The 24,239-nt window shown below is 40.4% G+C and overlaps 2 protein-coding genes across 2 annotated transcripts; both read left to right on the top strand.

Moving 5' to 3' along the window:
- The first annotated feature begins 3,849 nt into the window (after positions 1 to 3,849).
- Positions 3,850 to 10,779, top strand: hsd17b10 (hydroxysteroid (17-beta) dehydrogenase 10). Its single transcript, XM_083920952.1, has 6 exons — positions 3,850 to 3,911; positions 4,877 to 5,041; positions 5,554 to 5,718; positions 7,505 to 7,633; positions 7,737 to 7,845; positions 10,262 to 10,779. The coding sequence occupies exons 1-6, from the start codon at positions 3,888 to 3,890 to the stop codon at positions 10,450 to 10,452; spliced, it is 783 nt and encodes a 260-aa protein (XP_083777078.1). The 5' UTR covers positions 3,850 to 3,887; the 3' UTR covers positions 10,453 to 10,779.
- A 6,624-nt stretch (positions 10,780 to 17,403) lies between these two features.
- On the top strand, positions 17,404 to 23,038 carry LOC310951644 (uncharacterized protein). The gene is made up of 4 exons (XM_083919964.1): positions 17,404 to 17,472; positions 17,772 to 17,799; positions 17,928 to 17,942; positions 22,036 to 23,038. The coding sequence occupies exons 2-4, from the start codon at positions 17,793 to 17,795 to the stop codon at positions 22,482 to 22,484; spliced, it is 471 nt and encodes a 156-aa protein (XP_083776090.1). The 5' UTR covers positions 17,404 to 17,472; positions 17,772 to 17,792; the 3' UTR covers positions 22,485 to 23,038.
- Positions 23,039 to 24,239: the final 1,201 nt, after the last annotated feature.

Below are 24,239 nucleotides of genomic sequence, written 5' to 3'. Positions count from 1 at the left end.
ATTGCTCCCCGTGCTGTGCATGGGTGTGTAAATGTGGTGTGAATGGTTAGATTAGATGGTATGTAGATGTCCACTGCCATCAGTGTGAATGTCTGTGTGAACGGGTGAATGTGACAGACACTGAAGCGCCTTGAGTAGTCAGATGACTAGAAAGGCGCTTTATAAGTACAAGTCCATTTACCATTTACTTGTATTTTGTTTATTTATAAATCTATGCATATTTATACATATCATTTTGATACGTGTTACTCATTTTGAGACACTTCTACCTCCATAAGTTTTGTTTTATTTTTTTATTTATTCAAACTATTTTTCAATTTACAGAAAATGAATCTGTAATCAAGTGTTTGAATCAGCACAGCTTTACAGGTTCCAGCGTCTCAAATGTGTTTGCTGCTCTGGCCTTAGACTAAATTAAGTCTGACTAATATGAAGTTATTATTTTAGATTTTTTTTTGATTAGTTAGGTCTATGAAACCAGCAGGTATTCAAATGAAAGTGATCTTAAGCAGATGAAAGCAGCAAAGCCTCACATTAGAACTTGTTCGATTATTAAGATGGTTGACACATTTCTGTCGGGCGACTAAATCTCTGCAGCTTTACACTAAATATCTTTGGCTTTTGGACCAAAAGTTAAAGATATTTAGTGTAAAGCTGCAGCACCATCAGGAAAATAAATGGTACTTTTTCCTTTTTCATTCACCTTAAAAAGTAAGTGACATTGTGCCTGAAATCCTGATTCATCTCAACGATCCACCTTTAGTTGATGGTAGAAACACTTGATATTTTAAATGCTGTCTTTTTTGCATCCACTTAAAATAAAGGATACGTAACAACTGTAAATGTGTGTGTGCTTTTTTTTTCTTTGTCACATTGGAGATCTTCACCTGGATTGATCATCAAACAGGTTGGCTAATCTTTATAGAAATCCAGAAGTGGAAAGTTACTTACTCCGTTTACTGAAGTAAAGCTTTGAGGTACTTATATTTTACATAAGTATTCACATATTCTTCTACTTTATTCTGCTGCTTCATTACAGTTACACTACTAAGGTAAATATTGCACCTTTTACACCTCATCTAGATACTTTATTGATTCCAAATGGAGAACTGTGTTTCAGCAGCAGATTACCAAGAACAGTAAACGCATTATATATATATATATATATATGTGTGTATATATATATATATATATATATATATATATATATATATATATATATATATCAACCCACCTGTTCAGACTACCCCAGTTACTCCCATGTCTTTAGTCTCTGGTTAATCTCAATTTAGTTGACCCTTAACTTGACTTTTTAACTTTCTGATAAAGATAAAGAATGTAATCCTTGTTTTTAATATTTATATAAATACAAATATTGATATATCATACCGTTGTGAAGTGTCCTTTTAAAAAGAGCAATATCAATCCAATGTATCATAAACACTTGATGAGACAAAGTGTACTCATATTATAAATAAAGCACTGTAAATGATTTACCTCTACCAGCTGCAAAAGCGAGGCACACAATAGATCAATAGTTATAATCTCATAATATACATTACTATAATAATGTTTTATTATTAACAGACGAGAGAAATGTATATATGATGGATAGAACACAAATACAGTAGCTTAAAACAAGAAACAGTATAATATATGTACACATGTATTTATTAGGATACACTGTAACTGACTCACCTTTACCATCTGCAACATTAAAGTGATTAACTGAATGACTCAATAGTTATAATCCAATATATTTTATTATTTAGTTTTATTATGTTTATACAGAATACAAGAACAAATATATATACACACTAGAATAGACTGTAAATGGTTTAACTGCAACATTGAAGTGATTAACTTTAACTGAATGACTCAATAATTATAATCCAATATATTTTATTATTTATTTGTATTATGTTTATACAGAATACAAGAACAAATATATATACACACTAGAATAGACTGTCAATGGTTTAACTGCAACATTGAAGTGATTAACTTTAACTGAATGACTCAATAGTTATAATCCAATATATTTTATTATTTAGTTTTATTATGTTTATACAGAATACAAGAACAAATATATATACACACTAGAATAGACTGTAAATGATTTATTGTAACTGCAACATTGAAGTGATGAATCAGTGAGTATAATCCAATAACATAGATTATCTGGGCCATGCTATTGTAACGCTATTGTATTGTATTTCAGTGCATTTGACTGCAGACTTTCACATGTAACAGAGCATTTCTTAGCTGTAGTATTCGTACTTTTGCTTGAGTAACAGATCTGAGTCTGTCTTCCACCACTGCATGAAATCCGCACTTAAACTGGACATATGTATGACCTTTTTTTGAGCTGACCTTGAGTCTGTGCTGTGATTGGACAACGCGGAGGGGGCGTTCCCCGAGACGCCCAACGATTGGTCAAATCAGACCGAAGTGGGCGGGGCATAATGTCCAGTCAGGATGAGTCAGAAATACTTCACTTCAGCTATACAAACAATTTATTCAACAACAACTACATTATACAGATAACATATATATGTAAAAACAGAAATATAAAACAGTATATATAGGTATATACTGTATAACTATATATATATATATAACAAATCAAATTTACAAAAGTAATATATACAGATCAAAAGTACTGTAATCATTTGCAAAGTAACGTAAAAATGTGCAAAGAACAAATATAATAATAATAATAATACATTTTATTTGTAGGCTCCTTTCTAAGCACTCAAGGAAACCGTACATTTGTTAAAAACAGTGCAACACAAACAAGAATAAAAATGGGGAGTAAACAAAATGATCAAATCAGGTTAAAATAACAATGACGCAGTGCAAATGAGATCAGAGGGATAAGGCAGTTTTTAACAGGTGGGTTTTCAGTTTGGATCTGGAGACAACCGTGGCAGATTGTTTATGATTGAGTCCGTATTACAGAAAGGGGGTGACAGACTCTCCTATGGATGTGTTATATAGTTTAATGACCACAGGCAGGAAAGATTTCCTGTGGCGCTCTGTGGTGCATCTGGGTGAGAGGAGTCTTCTGCTGCAGGTGCTCCTCTGCTGGGCCAGTGTGTCGTAGAGAGGGTGGGAGACCTGGTCCAGGATAGACCGGAGCCTGGACAGCATCCTCCTCTCTGCCACGGTCGTCAGGGTGTCCAGCTCCTCCCCCACGACATCACCGGCCCTCTGATCAGTTTGTTCAGTCTGTTGGTGTCTGCGACCTTCAGCCCACTGCCCCAGCATGTGACAGCGAAGAAGATCACACTGAACACAACAGACTCAGAAAACACCCTCAGCATCGTCCGGCAGATGTTAAAGGACCTCAGCCTCCTCTGGAAGAAGAGTCGACCTTGGCCCTTTTAGTAGACAGCCTCTATGTTTCCAGTCCAGTCCTACTTATTATTGAAGTACTCCCCCAGGTACTTATACTCCTCTATACTCCTCTACAGTGTCCACAGGGACAGTTTATTTGACTGTTTATTTATTCTAAAATAAATTGAATTAAGTACATATTTTTAAATTTTTTTATTACTTTTAAAATTGAAGTGGTTTATTATTTTAAATAGTCTTTTATTTAATTTTCACATTATTTTTTATTTTTATTTTTAATCTTTTGTATCTGCTGTTCATTTAAAAATTTTTTAAGTCATTTTAATATTTATTTAAATTCTAATTTATTACTTTTTTACATTTTCAATAATGTATTGCTGCTTATTTTATGCTATTTTGATTCCTATTCAGTTGTTATTTTATCGTGTCGTAGTTAAAAGTACCCTCCTCGCCAGTTGGTGGCGGTGACGCGCAGTCTCGTTTCCTTAGCAACAACAAGAAAAGGCTCAAGAAGAAACTCCAAATCCAACATGGCGAACATTCGGTGTGTCAAGGTGAGGAAAGGCAAACACGAGTCAGTAATTCTGATTTAGTGTGAGGGTCGTGGCGCGTTACCCCGTGAGCGCGCTTGTGTTGCCGCTTATGTGTGTGTTGAGTGTGTTTTGCTCGTGGTCCGGAAGTGTTGTTGTGTAGCTGTGAACATGTCGGGGACCAGCGCGAGCTCAGCTGCAGCAGCCTCACGGTTTGATGCTTAAGCTTCTCTGTTACACTGACATGTGAGACGAGAAAGTTTACATTTTTAAAGCGTTAGTCCACTCAAATCACAAAAAGAATGACTGTTTTCACTCCCATGAAGTGCTCTCTGGCGCTGGAGATAGTTTGAGCTTTACTCGCCCTGGTTCTGAGTTTTCCACAGTGGTGGAAAGTTCAGTTTATTACTCAAGTACAGTCGTGGATGGATGACTGACCGGGCCTACAGGGCACAGGTCCAGGGCTCCATGAAGCCAGGGGCCCGGACTCATAATGATGCTGAAAAATGAGCATAAAGAGACAAACTAGACTATAGGGACGCACAGCGACCACAAATGGATGCTAAATGACTGGAACTAGACACAGAACGACCACAAAGAGACACAGAAGGATTGAAAGTAGATGTAAAATGACCACAGAGAGAAACAAAACGACAACATAGAGACCGAAATTGTCTAAAAAATAGATGCAAAATGACTAAAAAAAGGTGCGAAATGACTAAAAATAGATGCAAACCAATTACAAAAACATGCAAAAAGACTAAAATAGATGCAAAACCACCTCTCAAAGATGCAACATGTCTAAAAAATAGATGCAAAATGAGTAAATAATAGATTCAGAACAATCAGATCCAAAACGTGTGTAAAGGTGTGTCTGATTTTACTGCAACTGACTGGTTTTACTTGTTTTTAATTTCCCTGTACTCCCCTCCTCCCTCGTGCGTGCATGTGTGTGTGTGTGCTTGTGTGCGTGCGTGTGTGTTGAGTAGGGTATGGTTGGCCTGGTGACGGGCGGTGCGTCTGGTCTGGGCCGGGCCACTGTTGAGCGCCTGGTGCAGAGCGGAGCGTCGGCTGTGATCCTGGACCTGCCCTCCTCTGACGGCCCGGCTCTGGCAGCGAGCCTGGGGGAACGCTGCGCCTTCGCTCCTGCAGACGTGAGTCCAGAACTCACCACAACCAATCGCTCCTGTTCAATCAGTGGGCACCAACGGTTTGGAATCAGCTTCTTTTACCGTTTTAACAGATTAAAAAAACGTATAATTCAAGACACCAGATTTACATTTGAAAGAATGAAAATGCTTCAAACTTCCATTTATTGATGTTCCCCCAGTGTTGCATGATGGGAGAAAAGACAGATAGATAAAAAACTGTATTGATCCTGAAGGAAATTGGAGTTTCAGCTCTTCCATTACACTCAAAAAGAAGGGAATTTACTAGGGGTGGAACGGTTCACAAAATCCACTGTTCGGCTCATATCACGTTTTTTTTCTATTCTGACTGTAACAGAAATATCACTAATGAAGCAAATCCATAAAATCATTTAAACATATACAGCATCTGGACTGGTGGTACATGTTAAACCTTCAAAGTGCAAGCAAATTATTCGTTAATATTTTTATTATTATGACTTATTATTATTCATGTTGTGTCCTCGTCTTGTCTTCAGGTGACCTCGGAGGCGGACGTGCAGGCGGCGGTGTCCCTGGCCAGAGAGAAGTTCGGGAAGCTGGACCTGGCAGTTAATTGCGCCGGCATCGCTGTCGCCGTTAAAACCTATAACTTCAAGAAGGACGTCCCTCACAGCCTGGAGGACTTCCAGCGTGTCATCAATGTAAAACCCACACACAACATAAGTGACTTTCCAGTGGTGGAAAAACATTTACTCAAAGTACTGTCCTTACAGCGTACTCACACTGTCCTTCTGGCCGCGGCCAAAACCGGTTTTTCAGCTAAAGTCTAGTACCTTTAAGTAGTGTGAGCGCACCCGCTCCGCGCTCAACTGGGGCCAGCTGGGCCGCCACGGCCCGCTTGAAAGAGGTGGGCTTTAGCGGAGCCGTTTGCACATGTACGAGCACGAGCGTGCGCACGTGTACGAGCACGAGCACGAGCCCTACGGCAGTAGCGTTATGTCCGCCTGTTCGGACATGTAAATAGAAGGACGGACCATGCACGGATATTAAACAACAACAACAACAACAATGGTGGTGAAAGGTTCACGTTGTGTTTACTGCAGATTTGGTCGGATGAAAATATTCAAAAACAGTCGACAAGACGCACAAAAACTCCGAGGTCTACGGAAAGATTTGTAAACAAAGCCACACACACGCGATCAATGCGTGTGACGTGTTACGGCTTGAAGGCGTATGGGCAGCAAGAAGCATTGGCCGGCCCTGGCAGTGTGAGTACAAACGGGGCTGGGGCGCGGGGGGGAGAGGGAGGGGGGACAAGTACCCTAAAGTCCGGGTCGTGGTCCGGGAGGACAGTGTGATCACGCCCTTCGTTACACTCTGTAAGATTTCCATCTTTTTACTTGTCTTTTAAGTTTCTATCTATCACAGAGTGAGTTAAAACAAAGGGGATTGATCATGCGACCCACTAATGAAAGCACTTGTTGCCTTTTTTGCTGAGTATTCCAATATCTGTGTGTCTGTGGAGACATTTCCTCTCTAGATGGAAATAGGCCGCCATGTTAGTGACTCTGCTGACAGAAGTTGGTCTGTCGGCCCAGACGGTTATGCTACGTTCGATTGTAATTGGAAATCGGGAACCTCAACTTCTGAGTCAGGCTTGTAGTAAGGGCAGAAGGTGTGTGTGTGTGTGTGTGTGTGTGTGTGTGTGTGTGTGTGTGTGTGTGTGTGTGTGTGTGTGTGTGTGTGTGTGTGTGTGTGTGTGTGTGTGTGTGTGTGTGTGTGTGTGTGTGTGTGTGTGTGTGTGTGTGTGTGTGTGTGTGTGTGTGTGTGTGTGTGTGTGTGTGTGTGTGTGTGTGTGTGTGTGTGTGTGTGTGTGTGTGTGTGTGTGTGTGTGTGTGTGTGTGTGTGTGTGTGTGTCCGCGTGTGTGTGTGTGTGTGTCCGCGTGTGTGTGTGTGTGTCCGCGTGTGTGTGTGTGTGTGTCCGCGTGTGTGTGTGTCCGCGTGTGTCCGCGTCCGCGTGTGTCCGCGCCATAGGGGACAGGCCGGAAGTAGAGAGGTGAATGTGTTTCAATAAAGTTTACAAAAGAACAAAAAAAATTGTCAAAACACATAGTGAACGTAACAAGATGGAGGCTCTGAAATAACAGGCTCGCCTGCAGTTACATCTTATCACCACAGAGGCCACTAGAAACAAGGGGTCTCAAACCTGACTGATTATAACTTTAGAAACGTGCAAAGGTATTCTCATCATCCAATGACTTCAAAGCAAATGTAACAAGTAACAGCTTTAATAAATCTGAAGTGCAGTCAAAGTCAAGTACAAATACTCAAAAACTGTACTAAATGTAGTAGTTTTAACAGCGCCATGCACTCTACATTTTACTGTTTTGCCGAATGACAATAAAGAAACCTTGAATGTTGAGACATTAAAGTGTTTGTTTGTGTGCCACAACAATCTTCTGCGTTGTTGTCGTCTGTTTTCTGCAGGTGAACATCGCAGGGACCTTTAATGTGATCCGTCTCGCTGTGGGTGCGATGGGCAAGAACGAGCCGGATGCAGACGGACACAGAGGCTGCATCATTAACACAGCCAGCGTGGCCGCCTTTGACGGACAGGTCATTTGAAACGCACGCAAAAACATAAAAGAAATAACTAAGTGGTCGCTCCATTTCTCAACTTTTCTTCTTCTTCTTCTTTTTTTTTTTTGCATTCTTCCAGGTGGGCCAAGCGGCATATTCAGCTTCTAAAGGTGGAATTGTTGGAATGACGCTCCCCATCGCACGAGACCTGGCGCCCATGGGCATCAGAGTCCTCACCATCGCACCTGGTGAGTGCTTAGAGAGTTAGGGCGCACTCCCACTGTCCATCCGTACCGTGCCTCAGCACATTCCACGGCTGAAGTCATCGCGATGACGTCATCAATGCGTGTGTCGTGTTACGGCGGGATGGCGTATAGGCAGCAAGAAGCATTCTCCGAGGCCCAGGTAGTGTGAGTACAAACGGGCCTGGAGAAGGGGACAAGGATCCTAAAGCACGGGGCACGATACGGAGGCACAGTGGGAGTGCGCCCTCAGAAGTGTTAATGAGCGAGCTTTAGAGGTGCTGCTGCTGTTTTACCTTTTTGAATGGAGCCAGCTTAGCTGTTTCCACTCTTTAAGCTAAGCTAAGCTAATATTGATATTTACTGTACAGGCGTCAGGGTGAGATCGATTTTATTTTCTCGCATAATTGTCAGAAATTTAATGAGGATAAAAGAGAGCGTAATAATTCTTTCCAAAACGGCTGTACTCCTTTTTAGCAAACATTGCTCAAACAGGAGGAAATAGTGAGTTGTTGTCTTCATGCACTTTGGGCTATTTACCTTCCGTGACATGTCTTCTTTGAACTAAAGGAAAGAAAACATCTAAAATACACTTAAGTGTCTATTTGAATATATTTTCTCTGTTTGTCTTTGGATTTTTCCTACAGTCACCAAAAGTTAACGTAAGAAAATGTCTTATTTGCATATTTAAACATAGATTAATTGGTATTTTTTCTTACCCTATTCATCCGTACTGTTTTGCAAAATGCATTAAATGAATCTTTAAAGTGAGTTTTTTGCAGCACACCAGTTTCATACCTCTCTATATTCTGAAGGTTTTTACAAAAGGGTTTGTTCAGATATTATTCACAACCTCATTTATACATTTAATTCATAACAAAATGACCAAAATGGATTTTTAAGGCTGTTGAAAGTATTTTTCTTTGACTCTAACATGTCAACGAAATGAAACAAGAGTTTTGGACCCGACTTTATCCAGTGTTCACATTTCTGATCTGGAAAAAAACAGCACACATTTGACAAGAGAAATGCATCATTTGCTTATTGAAACCTAACATTTCTGAAAACTGGTGACAGAAGATTCATTTTTTTTAATGTCAGTGATCAGCTGGGGAAGTTTCATGGTGATATCTAGTAGTTAACATTTGAACTTATTTACCTGCAGTAAGTGTTATACTTCGATGTCTGGTTCTTTTACTTTGTTGAGTTAAAGGCGCACTTCATTCCAAGATATCAGTTTCACGTCTGTTAATGAATTTATTATTTGACACTGGAAGGAAAATAAAACAGTCTGCTACTTTCTCTGTAAAATATCCAGGCTGAGCACGTCCTCATAGAACTGGGGTTACATCCAGGTAACTGCTACATGTCCCCCCAGATGTAGACAGTGAACTCCTCCAGCCCTCGTAAAACTGCCAAAAAGAAATCTTTAAAAACACAAAACAATATTGAAACTTTTTTGTCATCATTTTCCGACTTTTTTCTCAAAATATTGCGACTTTTTTTGTCACAATGTTCAGATTTTTTTCCTCAAAATATTCAGACTTTTGCTCCATCTCCCCTCCAGATGTAGACAGTGAAGGGGAAGACGTTGTGAACTCCTCCGGCCCACTTTAAACGGGTTTGGTCCAGCTTAGTAACGTCACATTCACTAATTCACTTTTTCACACAGACTTGAGCAGAAAGGGCCGGATCATTCTCTCAAACATGTCCACCTTTTCTCTAAATATTACCACTTTTTCGTCACAAACTGCCAACTTTTTATCTTAAAATATTGCGACTTTTTTGTCACAATTTTTTGCTTTTTTTCTCTAAATATTAACAACAACTCCCTTCTCGTGTTGGAGATAATCTAAAAAGCTCCACGCCGCAGATTTCAGGCGCTTTCATGAGGCTGAAATGCTGATATTTACAGCTCTTCTTCTCAAAGCTTCAGATGGAAACAACGACTCTCCTCTCACACACAAAACGTGACTCACAAGATTTGCTTTCACAATGCAGGAATCAGGACACCACAGATATCCTTGCTTCTACAATTCTTACGGTTTTGTATACGCCACAGCAAAATGAGTTAATCCATACATCCCTAAGTTAACTAGATGGCGATTGGTTTGTGGTGCTCAAAGCACCAAAAAAGCGATGTCTATCTAGAAGAAAACCACATCAAAATAATCCACAGACCTGGTTGTGAGCAGTTTCATGTAGGAACTATTTTCTTTCTACTGAACCAAACCCAGCAACCGTATCACCAGAAGAAAGGAGCTAGCGTTTCCGCTCAGCAGAGTAGGACGCCATTAATGTTTCCATCTCGCGCTGTCACGAGCATGAGCCTCTCGTCCATCAGGTTCAGGGGAGAGGAAGAATATTTGATGTTGACTTTGAAAGTGACCTCTCCTTGGTGTCTGAATCTTCCTGCCCCCAGGTCTGTTCTCCACGCCGCTCCTGGCTGGTCTTCCAGAGAAGGTCCGCTCCTTTCTCTCCCGCCAGGTGCCCTTCCCCTCGCGCCTGGGAGACCCCGCAGAGTTTGCCCACCTGGTGACATCGCTGGCTGAGAACCCCATGATTAACGGAGAGGTCATCAGACTGGACGGAGCCATCCGCATGCAGCCCTGAGGCAGATGGTGTGCGTGCGTGTGCGTGCGTGTGTGTGGCCACGACAGCGTTGATCTTCACCTTTATCCGATTAAGAGAACATTTTTATGTCTGAGTGTTTGTGTGTGTGGCTGCCTGCTGCAATTACGTTGTAGAAAGTGAATATGCAGTACTTATAAACTGTGATGGATCACAAACACTGTTTTATCCAGTTTGTGTGAGAGAACGTGTGTAAAAATGTCTGTACATCATTTAAGAGCATTGCAGTACTTTACACACTCCACTTTGGTTGTTTTGTAAACAAATCCACATTCATTATATAATAAACCTCAGATGGGTTTGATTATCTATCCGTTTTTCCTATTTTTTTTCTGAAAACCTCCAAGTGTAGAATCTGTATTTCCCTTCAGCACATTTCAAATCATCCTGATCGCACGCCTTTGATGTTTAGAAACGTTAAACCCTTTAAATCCTAAAGTTTCCGTGGCAGCAGCTGCATTGGCAAAGACAAATCTTTAATCATAATATAAGATTGAACTTTGAGTGCAAGTACTGAGGCAGCATGCGGACTGACTCATCAGTGCGCTCGTGATGACTAAAATTGTAATATTGCTATAGCCCATTCTAATCGGATGCAACATGCACATGCTTCTACCCTGTTAATATCTGATGAGGCAACAAAAAACCAAAACAAATTCTTCGGCCCCGCCACATGAAAGAATCGACAGAAAATAAAGTTGAAGAGTGACAGACAATAGGGCTGCTAAGTCCCGCCACTGTAATTCTGCTTCCAGTTGACCCTATGGGACTTCAGCCCCCCCAAAAATTGAATTGGTGTCTTTTGAAATGGAACAATTATTTTCTGATCCCAGTCATCATCTGTCCTGGATTACACACATGATGATTACAGAAGTAAGATAGTTCAGTGAAGGGTTCTTGGAAAAGCCTGATTTCATGTTCCTATGTGACGTCACTTCATCACGCTTTCCCTCCATTTCTCAACTGTTGGTAGAAGACACAGCGGCAACAGCAGCAGCAGCACTCTCTCTGACACAGCTCCGTCCTCACAGCTGCTTTACTGTGGAAATGGAAACTTCCGGTTGGAAATATGAAACAAAAGTTGTTTTTTTCTTATCGTGATTTATTTTTGTGCCCCACAATTTATATATATATAAAAAAATTTCAAGTAGATTTGAACTCAGAAATCTGCATTATTTTTCTCGACATATTACCCCCCTCCCCCGGTCCGCAATTTTTTTTTCATACATGGTTCTTATACGCTTTCGTAAAAATGTGTAAATCACACATTTTCAGACTGAAAAAAAAGTGACTATTTAAAAAGGGTATCATGACTTTCTATAGGCACTGTGTCATATACCTATAAAATGTAATGCAAATTAAAGATGTACAATGTATGTTAATTATTACAATATACACTGAAAATGCCATAAATTATACATTTGTCTTACATATTTACAGTAACACAATAAATGACAATCCCTCCAATTTTACACTAAAAAGGAAAGCAAGACTGAATAACAATAAATAAACAAACAGTATACATTTGAGTGTAAATTAGCAAATGTTAGCATGCTAAGACACTAAACCCACAGTGAACATGGTACAACTGCAGCCAGGTTTATTGTGAAGCCTAGAATTCCCCTAAAGTTGTTACTTTCACTTGTTGTTTACTGTAACTGAGTGTAAATCTGTAACCGTGGCAGCTGCACAAATGACCAGTTTGAAGTCAAGTCGGTTTCTGAACAACTTTCTTTTCAGGCTCTAACTTTGTGCACACATGTCTGTGTTTGCCTGCAGGAACACAAATGATGTTCACCCCCCACAGTATCTACAGCGTCAGCAGCGTCACTGACATGGCGGTGTATTTCCATTTAGAGAGGGAATGTCTCCACAGACACGCAGATGCAACAGGTGCTTTCATTAGTGGGTCACATAAATCACCATTGTTTTAACTCACTCTGTGATGAATAGGAACTTAACACACAATTAACTAGGGCCCTGTTTCCACGACAACGCTCGTGGTTGAAAACAACAAAATATTGGATCAGATGTGCCTTTCGTTTAGACGGTGACGGCGTTTTTGGGGCTTAAAACGCCAAAAAGTGAAACTCCCTCTCGAGAGTGGAAATCTTAACAACGCTCCACCGTTGTGTTTCTATGTAAAGGTGTAAAAACACAAAAGTGTGCTCTGATCTGCTCATGCTGGCTCACGCCGCAACAACAGAAGATAATTCCAGCAGCCGGGGTTGCCAGGTTTGTTGCCAGGTTTGTTGCCGAGTGTGTCAGCGATCAGCCTGCTCCATGTCAGTGATGAATCAAACAGGGTAACCACTTATTTGGACTAATGTGACTAAAATCAACACACTCATAATAGAGCAGTTTCTCACTGACCCCCCTGTTAATTCTCCCGCATCTCCCGATTACCCACCCTGGCCCTGGCGAGGACGATTGGATGAAGTTAAGAGAACGGGCCCGACGAAGATGCTACGTCCATCTTTTAGCCAGGTACAAAAAAATTGAGCCCCCTCAGTGTTGTCATGGAGATATGACCTAAACATACAGACTAGAATGTTCTTTTGTACCAGGCCTTAAACAGGTTTAATGATGCATTGAAAACGGCCTGTTTAACATGGGGGTCAATGAGAAACTGCTGTGTTATGAAACCTGCCCCTAGTGGACACTCAGAGAACTGCCGTTTTTGGCACTTCCTGATTGGATCAACCAGGAAGTTGCTGTGGTAGTGGTTTGGGGTGGACCCCGAAACCCCCCACTTAATATATGTCCCTTCTAATGTTGAAAGGTCTTTGCAACTTAAAATAAAGCATTTATGATTTTTATGATGTTCACTTTCATTTTCAGTATGACACAGACTCATCATCATGTTCAAAGGGTTAGGTTTAGGGTTGGGTCTGTTCAAAGGTTTCAAAGGTAGATAATAGAAGAGGATAAAAAACTCTTGATTTGTTATTTGATCTATTTTCATGCCGAAGAAGACCACAAGGTCCATTTTCGCCAGACTTACATTTTAAATACTGTAGTTAAAGGTTGAATATGTTACAATGTACGGCGTCCTGCTTCTCCGCTGTTAGGGAGAGGAGTAGAAGAAAGTTTCTACGCATGCACCAGCTCTGGGTGCTGTTGTGTGGCAGTGCTTCACAGCTCCACCTACACACCTGACGTGCACACTACATCCAATTTACACACTTTTGTGTCACCGTCACCATTTGCCCAAAACATGCTCATCTAAACGTGGAATAGAAAGTGAGAACGCAACGCCACTTTAGTGTTTCCTTTCTAGAGCGTCTCCGTCTAAACAGGGCCTAGATGAAAATCTTACGGATTCTAACTTAAATATAATTTCACGTAATAATATCTTCTTTTTTCACAAAGGAAACCACACTGTACTTACCTCCTAAATCAGCGCACAGTAAGTGCAAAAAAAGGATAACTTTGATAAATAAATATGATAAATTTGAAGTACTTCAGATTATTGGATCATCATAGACGCAACAATGCCACAGTAGTTTTTACCAAGCACCCACCACAGCCATTTCCTGGTTGATCCAATACAGAAGTGCTAAAAATGTCAGTTCTCTGAGTGTCCAGTAGGGGCAGGTTTGTGTTGTGTTCTTTTCAATGACAGGCAGAGCACTTCTTAAAGTTTTAGAAGTTTATTATAAAAACCACAGCGAAGAATCTTCCGTCTGGCCAGGGACTCTCTCTGGGGTCAGGAGTCGCAGGGATCTTGGCTTTCAGCCAAGTTGTTGCTGTGATCACAGAGGCAGAAAGAGCACCAAGCCCCTCCTTCACAAAGCATTTATAGCGCAATAAAGTCATTGAGTTGTTGTGATTGGTTCAGAGTGTTGCTCAAGCAGTTCCTGGTTCCATGAATCCCAGACTGGCTCTCATTCGTTCACGAGTTGAATCCTCTGCCCCCTGATCACATGGATCCTCAAATGAACCACCAGCTCCTGTAGAAAGAACACTCAACCCAGTCTTCTGACCCCCTCATTGTATTGCACCTAGTTTTAAACTGGAACTTATCTGCAACATCCTTTAATTATGCCATCTGTTTTAAGTTGATAATAATGTGAAAGCATGCTAAATCATTTTTTATTAAACTTTGATACGTACACAGTGAGTAATAACAAAACTTCAATTACATTGTGACTAAAATCAACACACTCATAATAGAGCAGTTTCTCACTGACCCCCCTGTTAATTCTCCCGCATCTCCCGATTACCCACCCCGGCCCTGGCGAGGACGATTGGATGAAGTTAAGAGAACGGGCCCCGACGAAGATGCTACGTCCATTTTTTAAGCCAGGTACAAAAAAATTGAGCCCCCTCAGTGTTGTCATGGAGATATGACCTAAACATACAGACTAGAATGTTTTTTTGTACCAGGCCTTAAACAGGTGTAATGATGCATTGAAAACGGCCTGTTTAACATGGGGGTCAATGAGAAACTGCTGTGTTATGAAACCTGCCCCTAGTGGACACTCAGAGAACTGTAGTTTTTGGCACTTCCTGATTGGATCAACCCCCCCCCTCCAAAAAAAAAAAAAAAAATCTCTTTATTGAGTTTTTGCAGACAGGCTAAAACAATAAATAAATAAATAAATAAATAACAGTTGCATACTGAATCGGAGCGTCTGCTTTAAAGTGAAAGAGAAAAACAAAAAAACCTGACGAACCAAACATGAATCCCACGGGGAAATCTTAATTTGCAAAGTAATTAAAGCTCTCTTAAGTCTGCAGAAGCTTTTTGAGTCCATCCAGTAAACATTTAGTGCTACTTCCTGTTATTGACCTCATTCTTTGGCTCTGCCTGCATCTAGCCGTGGGCAAAACAACTACAGATCTTATTCCAATGTTTTATAGAGAAAACCAACAGTACAGACGATAATAAGAAAAAAAAGTTTAATGTCAGTGCAAAATGATCAAGCTGAGTGGAAGCCAGGAAGCTGTTGGCTGCTGTTCAGTGCTCTAATGTCTCCACTTTCATTTTCAGTATGACACAGACTCATCATCATGTTCAAAGGGTTAGGTTTAGGGTTAGATCTGTTCAAAGGTTTCAAAGGTAGAAAATAGGTAAGGATCAAAAACTCTTGATTTCTTATTTGATCTATTTTCATGCCGAAGAATGGACTTGTACTTATATAGCGCCTTTCTAGTCATCTGACTACTCAAGGCGCTTCACAGTGTTTGTCACATTCACCCATTCACACAGACATTCACGCTGATGGCAGTGGACATCTACAGACCATCTAATCTGATCTAACCATTCACACCACATTCACACACCCATGCGCAGCACGGGGAGCAATTTGGGGTTCAGTGTCTTGCTCAAGGACACTTCGACATGTGGAACGGGGGGAGATGGGGATCGAACCACCAATCTCTCGATCACAGGACGACCCACTCTGCCACCAAGCCACAGCCGCCCAGAAGAAGACCACAAGGTCCATTTTCGCCAGACTTACATTTTAAATACTGTAGTTAAAGGTTGAATATGGAGAATGAGCAGAACACCACCATCTAGTGTCTTAAGATCGTAGTCGCAACAACAAAACATAATTCCAGCAGTCGGGGTTGCCAGGTTTGTTGCAGAGTGTGTCAGCGATCAGCCTGCTCCATGTCAGTGATGAATCAAACAGGGCAGTGACTCATTTATTACTAATAAGACTGATCAGTTCATTAACAACAGTATTTAACGTTAGCCAGTCTTCAGCTGGAAGTCTTTCTGTGAGTGCTGTGTTATCGATCAGCTAGCTCTCAACTCAGAAGGATTCTTGTTTCTGTAGCAACAAGAGACAACCCTGGCAACCAGCAACGCCCAACGCTATTGGCTGCTACCATGGAAACAGAACGGGACAGAAAGTCATTGTCAAACCAGTCAAAAACATTTTTAAATATTAATTCAGACTAAATATATTTTTTATGGAAGAGCAATACTTTCATTCTGTACCCCCCAAAACTACCTGTGGGTGTATTATTTAAAAAATATAGCTTTTAATAAAGATTTTACATATTCAGCCTTTACGATTAAAGGTTTTATTGATTGACTGTAACTTACTTAAGTACGAAATGCTGCTACACTCCACTGTGCCATACTGTCACTTAGTTCTGTAGGACATGCTGCTACATTTTTAACATTTTTAACACTTATAACTTATCGCTCCTTCGCACTTATCTAGTTTGTACTTATTTTATTTCAATCTGCTGCTAAACTGCACGCTGCGTATTGTTGTATATTGTATATACCTGCGCTTAACCACGACGTCTGTTGCACTCTGTCACACTTGGTTCATTGCTTGATTTATCTGACGTTAGCTTTATTTTGATTTGATTTATGTTTATGCTTATTGTTACTCTGATCCTTTTCCGCCTTTGTATCGAAACTGTTGCACAATAATTTCCCTCGGGATAAATAAAGCTTCTTGAATCTTGAATCTTGATTCCAAGGAGAAATTCCCAAGCTACCATCAGATAGAGTTTATAAAGTAGTTTGACTTTGCATTAATGCATTCATAATTACAACACAGCAATATAATATGCATTACCCTAAAATGGACCATTGCTGCATAATGAGCACTTTTACTTTAGGTACTTTCAGTATATTTTGATGCTAGTCCTCTTGTACTTTAACTTTTTGTTTTACAGTAAATGTTTGAATGCATACTTTGATCTTTATACTGTGGTATTGATACGTTTACTTAAGTACAAGATCTGAGTGCTTCATATGACATATGCTGTTTATGCTGGACTAGAGTGGTCCATAAGTGGTGCATTTAGGATCTGCATCCTGTAGAACAGAGAGCAAAAGTAAATGAATATTTTATAAACTGTCTGAAAGGCAGATAGAGGAGGAGGGGGTTTACTGTGGGGTTGTTACTTTCATTTTCAGAGTGAATGCACAGTTTCTGTTTCCATCTGATGCACAGCACTGTATATATACCTCCCCAACATTTGCAGTTTAGCACGCAGCGCTTAACATCTCCCAACAAGCTCATTTAAGTAAGTAATCCTGCATGCATTATGATCAGCATTTGACAAGTGCACTCTGTGTCAGTTATTTATATGTTTTAATTGACTGTATTCAATACATTGATTAAATGTTATTTCCATATAAATTAACTTTATTAAGACGATAATGCAGTTTGACCGTTGATAAAGCAATAGTTTTTTGCTTGAATGTAATGTAATACATAATCTAATGAATATTATCTGCTGTAGATACATGACCACCATTATTTAGGCAGTTCAGAGAAACTCTAGTTGTAATCGGCTGCCGACATTTTCTCCTTTTCTTTCAGAGTGAACTACGTCTCCTGAAGATGTCAGGTAGGGAAACGTAACGTCCTGTGTGCAGCGCTGCATACTGTCAATGAACACAAATAAATGTCCATATTTAGCTGAGTATTGAAGTAAATAAATATCAAATAACAACGTTTGCCTTTCTTTTCTTTCAGACAACGCTCAAGACAGTAAGTAAATACGTTTTTAATGTTTTTTTTGTCAGTTATATTTGAACTTTGATTATTGTGAGATTCAACAAATAAAAGAATTGAGGGTTTGAGGGTTAACATTAAAGTATAAGATGTCAGAGGTCTCCATGAACCTAAATAAGCAAACTGAATTTTAATGCCAGTGTTGTTGAGAAAAAAGTTATAATATAGCCGGGGCGGCTGTGGCTTGGTGGAGTGGGGTCGTCCTCTGTTCAAGAGATTGGTAGTTCGATCCCCATCTCCCCCCGGTCCACATGTCGAAGTGTCCTTGGGCAAGACACTGAACCCTGAATTGCTCCCCGTGCTGCGCATGGGTGTGTGAATGTGGTGTGAATGGTCAGATTAGATTAGATGTAGACGTCCACTGCCATCAGTGTGAATGTCCGTGTGAACGGGTGATTGTGACAAACACTGTGAAGCGCCTTGAGTAGTCAGAAGACCTTTTTTTTTTTTTACCAATATTTTGAGGATAAAGTAATCAATTTCATTACAAACCCTATTCTGAAAATAGGATCACTTTGTACTACTTTGAGAACAAATCAAATAATTCTGTGTTCATGAGTTAATATTAAAACACAAGTTCAGTTTCAGAAGAAAACACACCAGTGCCTCATTAAAACAACCAAGTGAGATTACCCCGACACTACAAATGAAAAAGTAATATTGTTTTTCAGAAGGTCTCTGTGGACGGGAAATTATTATTATTATTATTATTATTGTTGTCAATAAATACACACAATAATTACACTGATTTTACCAGATGATAAGAATAGAAATAACAACAAATTAGAAAAAAGAAGAGAATAAATAATAATAGAAAATACACAGCGACGATATAAAATTAAAATAAGGAAGGTGCTTCCTGTTGTATCATTGTAACTGTGAGTGTTTAGAGTCAAATATAGGACAAGGAGAGGTTACCATGCACACCCATGAATAAATAGATCTAGAAAGGCCTATTGTCGTATACACCTGTGTGAATGAGATACTTGACCAATGAAAAGTACTGAGAATTTTCTCATTCAGTGAAGTGAACACATACAATACAATATAATTTAATTTTATTTAGAGTTCCAAATCATAACAAAAGTTATCTCAGGACACTTTACAGAGTAGGTATAGACCACACTCTATGACTTATTTATGATTTACAGAGACCCAAAAATTCCCCCGTAGAGTACGGTGGCAACGAAAACCTTCCCTGTTACAGGCAGGAACGAAAATGTTTGTATATGCAGTGTAGTGCTATGTGACGCGCATTCACGTGTGCACGTGCAATGTTCAAATGTTCCACTTTTCGCAGGGTTGTGTGAGCACTGCTCCTACTGTGACAAGTTAACATACACTGTAAAAAAATCTTTAAAAAACGGTTATTTTCCATCAGCTGGGGCCCCAAAAAATGCTGCGAAATAACAGAAAATTACCTTCTTATAAAAATACGGTTATTTTCCATATTTAAGATACAGTTTGTAACTGTAAATTGAACAAGATTGTGCCTTATTTCCACATAGTTTTTAACATTTAATTACAAACATTTTGCATTCTACAAGCATGAAATTCCCCTTAGAGATGGTAAATTAACATTGTAATATGAATAATAATGCTTACATTTTACAGAAATGTGCTGTTGTGAGTTGGTTTTATGTGGCATCATTTAGTGGCATAGCATAGTTGTGCTAGCCTCCGGAGCGAGCCTTGTGCTGGGCCCTGGGGCATAAGGGCGGGGTTTCCTCATGCACAAATGCAGCACAAGATTTCACTGTTCCACTACCCCTCACCCACATCTGACAGCCTGTGCACAGTTCGTTATGAAACAACATGGAGCTGACTGGTATTTCAGTCATGGTGGCAGGTAATCCCATCCAACACATCGTCTCCTCCTTTTCTTTAATGTCTGTTTATTTGGTTTCAGTAACGATACTGATAACGGCCGTGAATAAAAAGATCATAATCACAATTCATTTATTTACAAAAGAGCATGGCCTGCTGGGAAATCGGTTTGACCATTTCCCATGTTCTTTTGTAAACGTTGAGTATAAAACTAAATAAATGAATTGTGATTATGCTTTTTTTAAAAATACAAATAAATGAGATGGGTGGGATTACACACCACCATGACTGTTGTGTATGGGACAGCTGGAGGCAGACACATCAGGCTGTAGATATTCTGACTGATATATTCATGATTATGGTGGATTTTGTTGAATATTTGCTGTTTTCACTTTCACTTTCACATATTCTTTAGTGTTTTATAGTCATGTATTTTGTATTGCCTGCTGATTATGTTTGTCAGAAACGTTGTTAGTCGTGCTGCTTCCTGTCTTAGGACACTGTGAAAAAATTTTTTTTGGCAGTTTTCAAGCCTTTTATTAGAAAGGTCAGACAGGAAATGGGGTGAGAGAGAGAGGGGGGGGACATGCAGCAAAGGGCCACCGTCAGAGTCGAACCCACGTCTGCTGCCTTGACGACCTTCAGCCTCTTTACATGGGGCGTCTCCTCTAACCACTGTGGCACCGGCTGCCCCGACATAAAGGGATGTTTAATGTCAGTGAGCTTTTCCTGTTAAACAAATATAAACTCAGACGCAGTAACATTAACATTATGTGGACAACAATAAACCTGTAACGTCTTTAGCTGACATTCCTGGTTTAACAGCATCAGCCAGCAGCACAGGCAAGAGAACACTTTCCAACCAACGCTGATCTTAAAGTTATCCTCTCACAAGCTAAAGCATTAGCACCTAGCTAACTTTCATAGTTTACGCAGCTGAGCTTAACACACAGGCGTCACATTCTGGGGTTCTCTTGTTTCGCTGATTCTTTTGTTTTGGCTTATTGAGTTATTAAAGCCAAGCAATATGACGGTAATGAAACTACAGCAGCAGATCGGGGCGAAGTTAGTTTGAAGTTGGATGTGGGACACATGGACAGGCTGGGACCTGAGTGAACATCCGTTAAATATTCTAAACTGACTTCGCCCTGGTCATCGGCAGCGGCAGGTGAGTTGCTCTGTGTCATCTGCTGTGGTGTGTAGCTGCTCGCACACCGGAGGCGTACAGTTACGCATGGTGGGCGGCAATGACGCCCTTAAAAGTACATAAATAAAAAGATTGTGCACAAGTCTGAAATCTCGAGTCACACTAAACTGCAACTTTTCCTGAAATAAAATTCAGTTACCCTAAAGGCCCAGACACACCGAACCAACATCAAAGAACTAGTGGCAATGAAGTCTGACTGTGTTTTCTCGTCGCTCATGTCTCGACCAAAAAAAAATGACTTGAACACACAGCGAAGACTGCAGCCCACGTCGACCGACTGTCAGGCTTCTGTATCAGTACCTATGACTGCACATTAGGGCTAACCTCCGTTCAACATTTATTTATGATTTTCTCTGGAAAAAGGAAAATACATGGGACCAGGATCAATAAACGGTTACTACATTATAAAGTCAATGTACATGTAATTATAACTTTAAAAAGTGGATTTGGTTTTGTTATGTATCTCTGTATTCCTGGGGACAGGTGTCCTTCTCCTGTGTGGTTGAGGAGGCGCTGTTTCCACGGTGCCTTGCCCATTTTTGCTTTCCAGGTCAGGTCCCATCCAGGTGCACATGGTTCGGTCTGAGTTTTTAGGGAGAAGATTCCAGGGCAGCGTCTCTCTCCCTGCCCTGGTGCCACCAAATCAGTTTTACACATAACCTTGACCTTATTAGCTGTTCCAGCTGGCTTTGCATTTTTTTTTTAATGCAGTTGAGTTAAAGAAAATAAAAAATTCACAGTATCAATCAGTGCTTTGAGTTGACGTTGTGATATAATCCAAAATGATAAACTATTTGTTTGCATCGTCTTACTTAAATCACATTTTTCATATTCATTCATATTTCATACATTCTCAAAACAGAAATATGAACATTGGATAAATTCATGTTCATTTTGTTGACATAAAAGGGTCAAAGGTTTTTTACAGACATCTCTTTTCATCACACCATACATCCGAAAATACTTCATTCCAATATCAACATGTTTTGAGTGTTAAAAGTTTTTGGGATTAAATGGAGTGTCTCTTTTTTGCAGTTGTGAAAGGAGATCTACATGTTGGCACAGGCGGGGAGGACTTAATGGTTGACACCATTGAACGGTCTGGTAAAGCTTTTGCAACTGGTACCTACGCCGGTGCAGGAAAATTTGACGAGGATGAGGCGCTTGGAGCGTACGCTGGCGCAGGAGTGGGCCACGCTCGCGCTGAATGGAGTTTCTTTGATGCCGAGGCCAAAGGGCCCAACGCCAGCGCGGGAGCCGAAATCTCAAGGGCAGCGGGTGTCAGAGCCTTGGCGAAAGCAGAACTGGCCAGTGCTTCAGCCTCTGCTGGTCCGGTGAAAGCTACGTTGGGTCTGTCAGCAGACACCGGTGTTGGCGTCGGCCCGTCGGGTGTGGAGGCGAAGGTGCTGGGAACTGGCTTCACCATCGGTCGTAAAATTGGCTTCTCTGTGCTTGGCTCTGGATTTGAATTTAAGTTATGGTAGATTGTGACTTCGTGCCAGATGAAGCTCTTTCTGATTGTGCTTTATGCCTTCTAAATGATATAAAATACAAACGACCCAGAATAAAATGTTGGCCTGCACGCTTCTGCAAACCGCAGACCAGTGTGACCAGTTCTCATTCCCTACTCGCCACATACCGTCACTTTTTGACGCTCCGCGGTCACAGCTTTAAACACACGAGAACCGTGAATTCAAACAAAAACTACTGACACTACTTAGGTTTAGGCATCAGAACGACTTGGTTAGGTTTAAGTAAAGATTGTAGTTTGGGGGAAAATAAGCGAACGGGACACGAAACACGGTCAAAGTCCCGTGGAGTTTTATTTTCCGACATCACTGACTCCCAGGGCATTTGTTCTGACACATCGCGGTCAACTAAAAGACCGATACCATTCAGACTTTAAATGGTGCCAAAGTCGTTAAATATCGAGGTTTCTGCAGATCGCATAAATAATGCATTTCTTATATCCAGGACTAATGCATGATTTCACGGCAGATACATTTCAGCTTCATGAATGACTTTTTAATGCTTTCAAGTAGAGAACAAAGTAGAAAATGTACCAGTCTCTGTTAAAAATGAAAATAAAGTGCAAATAAAACAGTTGTACTCTGACATGATCGTGTCTCTGCTCAGTAACGATACATTAGGTCGACAAGAAAAAACTGAATTTAAAAGACACAAACGTAAAATGTACTTCTTTTAAATACATTAGAAGCAGGAGCAATAGACCTGTGAATGTTCTCATTCGTCCAGGTCGTCGTTATCCTCAAAGCAATTTCAGTCAAGAACAACTGGACTGGTTGTTTGTCTAGGAAGACGTTTCACCTCTCATCCAAGAGGCTTCATACGTTCATGTACGCATCTGACCAGGCTGGGACTGGACCAGGACCAGCACCAGGCTGGGACTGGTCCAACTAACTGGTGTGGAGATCCAGGTATTTAACCTCTCACAAGGCCGATGATGTCACTGACACCCTTTGTGCTCCAAGTGCCCACGCCCGTCGTTAGAGTGACAGTCGTTAGTGGGCAGTTGGTTTCGACTTCGTTAGTGCTCTATTGAGTCTGAACGACAGTCGTTGGGGTCACCCGGGCCATGTGTGAACAGTTGTCCTTTGAGGTTAGATTGTTGAATCTCCTGGGAAGGGATGAATGAGCAATAGAGTTTGAGTTTAATTGAATGAGAAAATGAAATTAGATTTAAGAAAAATCCCTAATATACTGGTAAAAGGTAAATGAGTAAAACATACCTAAAAGAACATCTAAAAAATACAGAAAGTACGATTTTTGAAGCACAGCCTGCGTAAATAAGAAGGGTCACTTCTTATTTATATTGTTTTTTGTTAAAAAGAGCACACTATGTTGCCAAAACATTCTACAACAGTGTAGAAATACTCTGTTAGTCAAGCATGCATTCAGATATTTACTTAGGTAAAAGTACAAAAGTAGGCTATTGGTGTCAAAATACACTTTAAGAACCAAAAGTCTAGTACTCATTATGATCCACATGATATAATTGTCAAAATACTTCTGTTGCTTTGACAAACGCAACACAAGTCAATTCTTTCAGTTGTCAGACAGGACAACACATTGGAGGCTTCATCAGATCAGAAACAAGAGACACCTTTAACGTATCTGACACGGGGAGAGAGGAGGTCAACGAGCACTGCTTGGCTTGTCCCTCTGCAAATTCTCTCCGCCGTCCATTCTCCTTCCGTGTCTTTTTATTAAAGAGTTTG

This window comes from Echiichthys vipera (assembly GCF_963691815.1).
Source record: "Echiichthys vipera genome assembly, chromosome: 9".
Taxonomy (NCBI): domain Eukaryota; kingdom Metazoa; phylum Chordata; class Actinopteri; order Perciformes; family Trachinidae; genus Echiichthys; species Echiichthys vipera.
This window is presented reverse-complemented; position numbering and strand designations above follow the sequence as displayed.

Excerpts from the sequence above, each read along its gene's own strand:
- hsd17b10 (XM_083920952.1), top strand. The coding sequence starts at position 3,888 with ATGGCGAACATTCGGTGTGTCAAG. Across the intron at positions 3,912-4,876 it reads CGAACATTCGGTGTGTCAAG|GGTATGGTTGGCCTGGTGAC; the intron begins GTGAGGAAAGGC and ends TGTGTTGAGTAG. Across the intron at positions 7,846-10,261 it reads AGTCCTCACCATCGCACCTG|GTCTGTTCTCCACGCCGCTC; the intron begins GTGAGTGCTTAG and ends TCCTGCCCCCAG.